Consider the following 12,276-nt stretch of genomic DNA (forward strand, 5'->3'; position numbering starts at 1 on the left):
GTACACTGATGTGGCAGCCGCTGGCCAATGGGTGGCATCCATCGGGTCAATCCGGTACGAAGAACCCACCGCCGTGGGATTGAAAATATAGTTATGTTAGGCCTCGATGTCTGGGTCTGGGTCCTCCACATATACGCCTAGTACCATCCTCTCTAGCATATTCGACACACCGTGTAGCAGCTATTTCCCTCTGGTATCTATTCTGTGGTTTCATTCTCCCAGGATCATATTATTGGCGTCAGAATGTCGCATTCGGCATCCGCCATTTCACCAGGACCTCGCTTTCACCCAACGTCTCCCATATTATCCTATGATGGTTCGTCATATTTCGTGATTACGTCCATTCTTCCAACGTATTCAATTTCATCGCAGCCATAGGCTTTGCGTTTGATAGAAATCTCTATAGGTCATAAGTCCAGTACAGAGAATGAGGACGCCGACCATTTTTCGCCAGTGGACGCCGCCGCCGAATAAGTCGACTCACATCGACTCAAAATTTAGCCGCCAGTAATCAAAAATGTCGGTTTAAATCGGAAAAATTTATTAATAATTTTTGTATTCTTTGCCATAATTTTGAACCTTTCATCCATAATCAATGAATTTCAATCTGCTACAATAATTTTACAAAAATTTAGTTCAGAAATTTTGAATGAAATGTAAATTTATTGTAAGATTGGTTGTACAAGTAATCTCGTTACCATTCGAATAACTTCAAATTGATTTTATAATTGATAATTGATCGCAACCGAAGAGACATATTTATATCGGCTTAGCCGTCAAGCCGCCGCCGGAGGCAAAAATTTAGTGTCAGGCGCCGCCGACAAAAATCGGTCGGCTTCATTCTCTGGCCCAGTATCGTCTCCAAGGCTCTGGTTGACGTGGTCTTCATTGGCGCACTTACGGCAAGATAACATGTTCAAAAATATTTTTATTATACCCTCCACCATAGGATGGGGGTATATTAACTTTGTCATTCCGTTTGTAATACATCGAAATATTGCTCTAAGACCCCATAAAGTATATATTCTGGGTCGTGGTGAAATTCTGAGTCTATCTGAGCATGTCCGTCCGTCCGCCCGTCCGTCTGTTGAAATCAAGCTAACTTCCGAACGAAACAAGCTATCGACTTGAAACTTGGCACAAGTATTTGTTGTTGATGTAGGTCGGATGGTATTGCAAATGGGCCATATCGGTCCATTTGCAATAAGCACTCTTGTGCGCTGGTGCGTTGTCTTGATGAAAAATTATTTTTTTGTAGATTTAATTGATCAAAAAGGTTGCAATAGTACTCTGAATGTATTGTTTTACCCTATTGCAGATAGTCAATCAATAAAATACCTTTGAAGTCCCAAGAAACCGTTGCCATAACCTTACCAGCTGATTGAATTGTTTTTGCCTTCTTTGGGGCACTTCCTCCAGCTTCAGTCCATTGTTTGGGTTGTTCTTTTGTCTCTGGAGTATAGTGGTGGATCCATGTCACATCAACAGTTATGGAACGACGCTTAAAATCCATATAATTTCGCTTAAAACGATCCAAACAAGCTTGAGAAATGTTCATTCTTATGCGTTTTTGATCGACTGTTAACATCTGTAGTTCTTCATGCAAAATTAAATGGACTCGATCATTTGAGATACCCATGATATTAGCAATTTCACGCACTTTTATTCGTCGATCATTTAATACCATATCATGCACTTTGGCTACAATTTCTGTTGTTGTTGCTGTTTTTGGACGTCCACTACGCGGTTCATCTTCAATGCTTGTACGACCACGTTTAATTTCAGCAACCCAATTTTTTACTGTTGCATATGAAGGAGCACTTTCACTTAACACATTCACCATATCATTATGAATTTCTTCTCCCGATAAACTTTTTTATGTAAATATTTAATAACAGCACGAATTTCTAATTTTTCCATTGTAAAAAAATTGCGGATGCGCCTTTTTGAACACTTGTTTCTATATGAAGGAGTTGACAGATCGAAACAAAATTTAACATATGTTCATAACAGAGATGGAAGTTTCCAGAACACTTAACTTTTTTCTGTTTATACCGCGATTTTTGTGCTAGGCTAAGAAGTTTCCAAACTGCCCTCGTAGTTAAGTGATTCTTAAATTGGGTACCCTTTAAAGAACATTTCATGTTACTAAGTTCAACTTGGTTTTAAAACTTCTAAAAAATCTTCAAAATTAATGAAATCATCTATATATTTATTGATTTTTTGCTAAAAAGCATTTAAAAATAGAAAATGTTTTTTAACACTCTATTTTAAAGTCGTTGTTTACTTGAAGCATAGCATAATTATACCCTTCGCCACACTGTGGAACAGGGTATGATAAGTTAGTGCATATGTTTGTAACACCCAGAAGGAGACGAGATAGACACATGGTGTCTTTGGCAATAATGCACAGTGTGGGTCCCTGAGTCGATCCAGCCATGTCCGTCTGTCCGTCAGTCCGTCTGCCTGTGAACACATTTTTGTGATCAAAGTCTAGGTCGCAGTTTAAGTCAAATCGCCTTCAAATTTGACACAAGTTCCTGTTTTGGGTCAGAATAGAACCCTATTGATTTTGGAAGAAATCGGTTCAGATTTAGATATATATCCAATAAATATCATATATATATATATATATATATATATATATATATATATATATATATATATATATATATATATATATATATATATATATATATATATATATATATATATATATATATATATATATATATATATATATATATATAGATATATATATATATATATATATATATATATAGATATATATATATATATATATATATATATATATATATATATATATATATATATATATATATATATATATATATATATATATAACTTGTAAAAGTGACACAAATTTCCCTTTACTTCTAATACATATCTATCGACCGATAAATCATAAATACACTTTTGCGAAGTTGCCTCAAAATGTTTCCCATATTTATACCACACTGTGGAACAGGGTATTATAAGTTAGTGCATATGTTTGTAACACGAGAAGGAGACGAGATAGACACATGGTGTCTTTTGCAAGAATGCTCATGGTGGGTCCCTGAGTCGATATAACCATGTCCGTCTGTCTGTCCGTCCGTCTGTCTGTCTGTTGGCACATGTTCCTAATTTGGGTCAGAATAGAACCCTATTGATTTTGCAAGAAATCGGTTCAGATTTAGATATAGCTCCCATATATATCTTTCGCCCGATATGCACTAATATGGACCCAGCAGCCAGAGTTTTGTACCGATTTGCTTGAAATTTTATACAAACATAACACTTCGTCGTATAGTCAAGTGTGCAAAATTTGATTGAAACCGGTTCAGATTTCGATATAGCTCCCATATATATCTTTCGCCCGATATGGACTTATATGGCCCAGAAGCCAGATTTTTGGCCGAATTTGGTTGAAATTATGCACTAGGAGTACAATTAGTAGTATAGTCAAGTGTGCAAAATTTGATTGAAATCGGTTCAGATTTAGATATAGCTCCCATATATATCTTTCGCCCGATATGGACTAATATGGACCTAAAAGCCAGAGTTTTGGCCCAATTTGGTTGAAATTTTGCACAGGGAGTAGATTTAGCATTGTAGCTATGGGTGCCAAATTATGGGTGCCAAATTTTTGAAATCGATTCAGATTTAGATATAGCTCCCATATATATCTTTCGCCCGATATGCACTTATATGGACCCAGAAGCCAGAGTTTTATCCCGATTAGATTGAAATTTTGCACAAGGAGTGCAATTGGTAGTATAGTCATGTGTGCCAAATTTGATTGAAATCGGTTCAGATTTAGATATAGCTTCCATATATATTTTTCGCCCGATATGGACTTATATGGCCCCAGAAGCCAGAGTTTTGGTCCAATTTGGTTGAAATTTTGCACTAGGAGTACAATTAGTAATATAGTCATGTGTGCCAAATATGATTGAAATCGGATTAGATTTAGATATAGCTCCCATATATATGTTTTTCTGATTTCGACAAAAATGGTCAAAATACCAACGTTTTGCTTGTAAAATCGCCTCTGCTTAGTCGAAAAGTTGTAAAACTGGGTGTAATTTTCCTAAACTTTAGATCTAAAAATTGGTGCAGGGTATAATATAGTCGGCCCCGCCCGACGTTAGACTTTCCTTACTTGTTTTTTACTAACATAGTGTACAAGCCGACTTAAATTTTAAGTCTATAGATAATAAATTTTGTTCAGATGGAGTCAGATTATATATAGCACCAACACATTTGACGGATTTGATATAGTATCGAAAATGCGGATTTACAAAGTGGTGCAGGGTATAATATAGTCGGCCCGCCCGACTTTAGAATTTCCTTACTTGTTTTTACTTGTAGTCGAGTCTGAATATTAAAATTTAAGTTATCGTTAATATATTTTTAATGGACTTTGAAATTAAAAGCTAAAAAAACTAATAAATTAAAATTTGTTTCCTAGAATCAAGTATGCAAAACTCAAATTTAAAAGAATTGTGTCCTTACTGCAATTCTCCGCTTCTTTGGATTGGAATCAATAGCAAACTCATTAGTGTAAAGACAAAATCTTTGGAACTGTTTCAGTGTGGGGGCTATATACAATTATGGATCGATAAGGACCAACTGTTGCATGGTTGTTGGGAGGCATATGCCATATTTCAAGTAGTTCGGATCCACGAGGATTCGGTCGTCAAATCTTGGGGTCGGTTTGTATGGGGCAATATATATAATTATGGATCGATTATGATCGATACCAAATTTAATTTGGTACGTGATGACATTTATTTGTACTTAATTCACTTATGTTTATCCTTATTTTAATTATGTGCAGTTTACAGCTAGACATTTTCCCAAAAATCAAAATCCCTCAGCGAAGGAGTGTACATATAAATTGTGAACTCTTCTAACTAGCAGATGTCAACAGTTCAAATTTGAAGAAATTTATCGCGAAAAGTAAATTACGACAGCGTTTGTTTGTTTTGTCCGAAATTTCGTTTGCCAAAAAATAAAAATTTTTTGCGTGTACATGCCTGTGCTCGATATACAAAACTACTATCCTATATAATGTATTTTATTCATATGTACATCGTTGTGTCATGTTGAGAGAAAAGAACAAAAAGCTGCCCAACAAGTAAAGATAAATACAACCATATGTACGTGTGTTTGAATGCATATGTGTATAGTAAGTACATCATCGCAGAAAAAATGCGAACACATATGAACAACATATTATTTTCATGTTCAGTGTTGCAAACCGTGCTTTGACAGACATGCTGGCACCGTCTGTTGTACATAAAAAATATGTATGTACATATGAATGCATGCATGTACGTATGTATGTAGGGCATTCAGTTTGTTTGTAGTCTTTTTTTTTAATTTCAGGGCATGTAAGCAGTTATTCGACAGTTTAGCGTATATTAATTTTAGCACATAATTTTATAAAGTGAATACATCATAAAACTAAGGAATACTATAAAATTGCTATATTACATACACTGAATCAAAAAAAAAAACAAGTAAGTAAAGTCTAAAGTCGGGCGGGGCCGACTATATGATACCCTTCACCCCTATGTAAGCCAAAATTTGTGTTACATCTCAACTACTTCACATTTGCTGGAAGCTATATAAAGGAGACAATTTTTTTTACTTCTACAAAATCTTTATAATTAGAATTTAAATCGGCCAACGCTATCCAGTTAATTGGAGGAAACTTCCCTTGAAAATGGGTCTAAAATGTGTAACAGTCTACCATATTTCCCCAACTCTGGTGTACGTATATATGGGAGCTATATATAATATGAACCGATTTTGACTAAATTTGACATGTATAGTTAGAATAATAATTCTGCTATATATGCGAAATTTCACGTAAACGGGAGTATAACTTTGGCCCCCCTGGTCATATGAGTGCAAATAGGACGGAAGATATATATGGGAGTCATATCTAAATCTGAGCCGATTTCAACCAAATTTAGCACATTTACCGATATTACTAAACGCATTCCTTGCGCGAAATTTGAAGCAAATCACGGCAAAACCCTGGATTTTGAGGCCATATATGGGAGCTATATCTAAATTTGAACCGATTTCAATCAAATTTACCAAGCATTGGTAGAATGTCAATTCTACCCTCTGTGCAAAATTTCACGAAGATCGGTAATAAACTTTGGCCTCTGTGGTCATATGGGTCTAAATCGGACGAAAGATATATATGAGAGCTATATCTAAATCTGAACCGATTTGGCTGATATTTTGCAAGATTTTCGAGATTCATAAAATATTTGGATGTATGGTACTTCAAGAAAATCGGTTGATAAATACGCTAACTATCAAATCAGGGATAAATATATATGGCAGCTATATCTAAATCTGAACCGATTTGTTCCAAAACCAATAGCGATTGTCTCTGTCCCAAGAAACGGCCCTATGCCAAATTTGAGGACGATCGGACTTAAATTGCTAGCTGTACTTTGTGCACAAAATTACATATACAGACAGACGGACGGACAGACAGACAGACGGACATCGCTAAATCGACTCAGAAGTTAATTCTAAGCCGATCGGTATACTAAAAGATGGCTATGACCACTATTTCTTGGCGTTACATACAAATGCACAAACTTATTATACCCTGTACCATAGTAGTGGTGAAGGGTATAAATATGGGACACATTTAAATCTGAAGCAATTTTAAGGAAACTTCGCAAAAGTTTATTTATGATTTATCGCTCGATATATATGTATGTATTAGAAGTTTAGGAAAATTAGAGTCATTTTTACAACTTTTCGACTAAGCAGTGGCGATTTAACAAGGAAAATGTTGGTATTTTGACCATTTTTGTCGAAATCAGAAAAACATATATATGGGAGCTATATCTAAATCTGAACCGATGTCAACCAAATTTGACACGCATAGCTACAATGCTAATTCTACTCCCTGTGCAAAATTTCAACTAAATCGGCGTTAAAAATTGGCCTCTGTGGTCATATGAGTGTAAATCAGGCGAAAGCTATATATGGGAGATATATCCAAATCTGAACCGATTTCAACCAAATTTGGCACGCATAGTTACAATGCTAATTCTACTCCCTTTGCAAAATTTCAACTAAATCGGAGCAAAAACTTGGCCTCTGTGGGCAATTGAGTGTAAATCGGGCGAAAGCTATATATGGGAGCTATATCTAAATCTGAACCGATTTGGCTGATATTTTGCAAGTTTTGCGAGACTCATAAAATATTCGGATATACGGAATTTGAGGAAGATCGGTTGATATACACGCCAATTATGACCAGATCGGTGAAAAATATATATGGCAGCTATATCTAAATCTGAACCGATTTTTTCCAAAATCAATAGGGATCGTCTTTGAGCCGAAACAGGACCCTATACCAAATTTTAGGACAATCGGACTAAAACTGCGAGCTGTACTTTGCACACAAAAATACATCAACAGACAGACAGACAGACAGACAGACGGACATCGCTAAATCGGCTCAGAATTTAATTCTAAGCCGATCCGTATACTAAAAGGTTGGTCTATGATTACTCCTTCTTGGCGTTACATACAAATGCACAAACTTATTATACCCTGTACCACAGTAGTGGTGAAGGGTATAAAAAACAAGTATATACAGCAGTAAGTTCGGCCAGGCCGAAGCTTATGTACCCTCCACCATGGATTGCGTAGAAACTTCTACTGAAGACTGTCATCCACAATCGAATTAATTGGGTTGCGGTAACTTTTGCCGATGACAAGGTATCTTAAAACTTACTAATACCGTAATATATGCCACGTAGTCCATACGTGGTACATATTAAACTTAAAATGGCCGATTAAATACGTATATAATTATGTTTGACAAAATTTTCTATAGAAATAAAATTTTGACAAAATAAAATTTTGACAACATTTTCTATAGAAGTAAAATGTTGCCAAAATTTTCTATAGAAATAAAATTTGACAAAATTTTCTATTGGAATAAAATTTCGACAAAATTTTCTATAGAAATAAAATTTTGACAAAATTTTCTATAGAAATAAAATTTTGCTAGATTATTTTTGCTCGAGTGGCAAGCATGATTATGAACCGATATGGACCAATTTTTGTGTGATTGGGGATCGGATATACATAACTATAGACCGATATGGACCAATTTTGGCATGGTTATTAGCGGCCATATATTAACACAACGTTGCAAATTTCAACCGGATCGGATGAATTTTGCTCGTCCAAGTGGCTCCGGAGTTCAAATCTGCGGATCGGTTTATATAGGGGCTATATATAATTATGGACTGATATGTACCAATTTTTGAATGGTTCTTAGAGACTATATACTAATACCATGTACCAAATTTCAGCCGGATCGGATGAAATTGGCTTCCCTTAGACGATCCGCCAACCAAATCTGGGAATCGGTTTATATGGGGGCTATATATAATTATAAACCGATAGGGACCAATTTTTGCATGGTTGTTAGAGACCATATACTAACACCACGTACCAAATTTCAACATGATCGGATGAATTTTGCTTCTCTAAGAAGCTCCGGAGTTCAAATCTGGGGATCGGTTTATATGGGGGCTATATATAATTATGAACCGATATGGACCAATTTTTGCGTGGTTGTTAGAGACCATATACTAATACCATGTACTAAATTTCAGCCGTATCGGATGAAATTTGCTTCTCTTTGAGGCTCCGCAAGCCAAATCTGGGGATCGGTTTATATGGGGGCTATATATAAGTATGGACCGATGTGGACCAATTTTTGCATGGTTGTTAGAGACCATATACTAACACCATGTACCAAATTTCATCCGGATCGGATGAAATTTGCTTCTCTTAGAGCAATCGCAAGCCAAATTTGGGGGTCCGTTTATATGGGGGCTATATGTAAAAGTGGACCGATATGGACCAATTTTTGGATGGTTATTTGAGACCATATATTAAGATCATGTACCAAATGTCAGCCGGATCGGATGAAATTTGCTTCTCTTAGAGCAATCGCAAGCCAAATTTGGGGGTCCGTTTATATGGGGGCTACACGTAAAAGTTTTCCCATTTTCAATACCATCCGACCTACATCAATAACAACTACTTGTGCCAAGTTTCAAGTCGATAGCTTGTTTCGTTCGAAAGTTAGCGTGATTTCAACAGACGGACGGACGGACGGACATGCTCAGATCGACTCAGAATTTCACCTCGACCCAGAATATATATACTTTATGGGGTCTTAGAGCAATATTTCGATGTGTTACAAACGGAATGACAAAGTTAATATACCCCCAGCCTATGGTGGAGGGTATAAAAACAAGTAAAGGGTGATTTGTTAAGAGCTTGATAACTTTTTTTAAAAAAAAAACGCATAAAATTTGCAAAATCTCATCGGTTCTTTATTTGAAACGTTAGATTGGTCCATGACATTTACTTTTTGAAGATAATTTCATTTAAATGTTGACCGCGGCTGTGTCTTAGGTGGTCCATTCGGAAAGTCCAATTTTGGGCAACTTTTTCGAGCATTTCGGCCGGAATAGCCCGAATTTCTTCGGAAATGTTGTCTTCCAAAGCTGGAATAGTTGCTGGCTTATTTCTGTAGACTTTAGACTTGACGTAGCCCCACAAAAAATAGTCTAAAGGCGTCAAATCGCATGATCTTGGTGGCCAACTTACCGGTCCATTTCTTGAGATGAATTGTTCTCCGAAGTTTTCCCTCAAAATGGCCATAGAATCGCGAGCTGTGTGGCATGTAGCGCCATCTTGTTGAAACCACATGTCAACCAAGTTCAGTTCTTCCATTTTTGGCAACAAAAAGTTTGTTAGCATCGAACGATAGCGATCGCCATTCACCGTAACGTTGCGTCCAACAGCATCTTTGAAAAAATACGGTCCAATGATTCCACCAGCGTACAAACCACACCAAACAGTGCATTTTTCGGGATGCATGGGCAGTTCTTGAACGGCTTCTGGTTGCTCTTCACTCCAAATGCGGCAATTTTGCTTATTTACGTAGCCATTCAACCAGAAATGAGCCTCATCGCTGAACAAAACTTGTCGATAAAAAAGCGGATTTTCTGCCAACTTTTCTAGGGCCCATTCACTGAAAATTCGACGTTGTGGCAGATCGTAAGTCTATTCATGATGAAATGTCAAAGCATACTGAGCATCTTTCTCTTTGACACCATGTCTGAAATCCCACGTGATCTGTCAAATACTAATGCATGAAAATCCTAACCTCAAAAGAATCACCCTTTATATATGGCCGTAAGATCGGCCAGGCCGAAGCTTATGTACCCTCCACCATGGATTGCGTAGAAACTTCTACTGAAGACTGTCATCCACAATCGAATTACTTGGGTTGCGGTAACACTTGCCGATGGCAAGGTATCTTAAAACTTCCTAACACGTCTTCTAAATTGTAAGTTAGTCCATATGTGGTATACATTAAACCGTTGTGCGACTTTAGTCCCATTTTGCAACCTTTGTTACGTCATGCGACTTTCTATACCCTGCGCCACACTGTGGAAAAGGGTATTATAAGTTAGTGCATATGTTTGCAACACCTAAAAGGAGACGAGATAGACACATAGTGTCTTTGGCAAAAATGCTCAGGGTGGGCTCCTGAGTCGATATAGCCATGTCCGTCTGTCGGTCTGTCCGTGAACACATTTCTGTAATCAAAATCTAGGTTGCAGTTTTAGTCCAATCGACTTCAAATTTGGCACAAGTATATGTTTTGGCTCAGGATAGAACTCTATAGGTTCAGATTTAGATATAGCTCCCATATATATCGTTCGCCCGATTTACACTCATATGACCACAGTGGCCAATCTTTTACTCCGATTTAGTTGAAATTTGCACAGGGAGTAGAATTAGCATTGTAGCTATGCGTGCCAAATTTGGTTGAAATCGGTTCAGATTTAGATATATCTCCCATATATAGCTTTCGCCCGATTTACACTCATATGACCACAGAGACCAATTTTTAACTCCGATTTTGTTGAAATTTTGCACAGGCAGTAGAATTGGCATTGTAGCTATGTGTGCCAAATTTGGTTGAAATCGGTTCAGATTTAGATATGCTCCCATATATGTTTTTCTGATTTCGACAAAAAGGTCAAAATACCAACATTTTCCTTGTAAAATCGGCACTGCTTAGTCGAAAAGTTGTAAAAATGACTCTAATTTTCCTAAACTTCTAATACGTATATATCGAGCGATAAATCATAAATAAACTTTTGCGAAGTTCCCTTAAAATTGCTTCAGATTTAAGTGTTTCCCATATTTATACCCTTCACCACTACTGTGGTACAGGGTATAATAAGTTTGTGCATTTGTATGTAACGCCAAGAAGGAAAAGTCTGAGACCCATCGTTTAGTACACGCAAAAAAATAATTCTTTCCTACCAAACGAAATTTTAGACAAACAAAGTTCGTTTCTCATTTGCTTTTCGTTGAAAGGAAGTGTATTTGGAAGAAACATATATACTTTTTGTGATAAACGTTTATTCTTTTCCAGGATGTAAAAACAATTTAATAAAGACTACCTCAAAAAAATTGTTTTTCTAGCTAATTGCATTTTCCCTCACATCTTTCTCACTTCCACGAAGTTTTTTAGTTATTAGCACCTTTTACTGTAATACAAACAATGTAGAAGAAATTATATGATTTTATAAATTTTAATTTTTTTACCTTTCGCCTGGACGGAGAATCGAACCGCGGACCATGCAATTTGTAAGCCAACACACTATCCACTGAGCTATGTAGCCGTTATTGTCATCAATAGACAATTACCCATATACATAAGTTATATTTATATAGCATAGCTTGCGGCACCCACGAGCCGATTAAACAAAGTTTATTTAATAGAAAAATACATTTAGTTGGGCACCGTGGAGCAGTGGTTGCTACGTCCGACTTGCATGCCAAGAGTCGTGGGTTCGATCCCTGCTTCGCCCAAAGTTTTTTTTTTACATATATTCCAGATATGGTCGGAAGATTCCGAAAAAATATTCAACATTACATTCTAATATATTATATTTTTACTATGAACTGTAAAATGTACCTTATTAAAGACCTAAAGTCAGAAAAGAACAGTGTTTGCTATAAACGAAATGGACTGTGTTGTTGGTTAAAAAATAATTTTTTTTTATTGAAAAAATAAAAATTTTGTAACAAACGAATTTTTTTTCTTTGCGTGTATACCGATCGTCTTAGAATTCTAATTCTGAGTCGATTTAGGGATGTCCGTCTGTCTGTGTGTCT

The 12,276-nt window shown here is 36.3% G+C and overlaps 1 protein-coding gene across 1 annotated transcript in view; it reads left to right on the forward strand.

Moving 5' to 3' along the window:
- Nucleotides 1–243: 243 nt before the first annotated feature.
- The window catches only part of LOC142235399 (uncharacterized), a 30,069-nt gene continuing 18,036 nt past the window's right edge, over nucleotides 244–12,276 (forward strand). The window contains exon 1 of the mRNA XM_075306653.1: nucleotides 244–316. Coding sequence (XP_075162768.1) covers nucleotides 244–316 — 73 coding nt within the window. The remainder of the gene's footprint in view (nucleotides 317–12,276) is intronic.

This window comes from Haematobia irritans, chromosome 4, assembly GCF_050003625.1.
Source record: "Haematobia irritans isolate KBUSLIRL chromosome 4, ASM5000362v1, whole genome shotgun sequence".
Lineage (NCBI taxonomy): Eukaryota > Metazoa > Arthropoda > Insecta > Diptera > Muscidae > Haematobia > Haematobia irritans.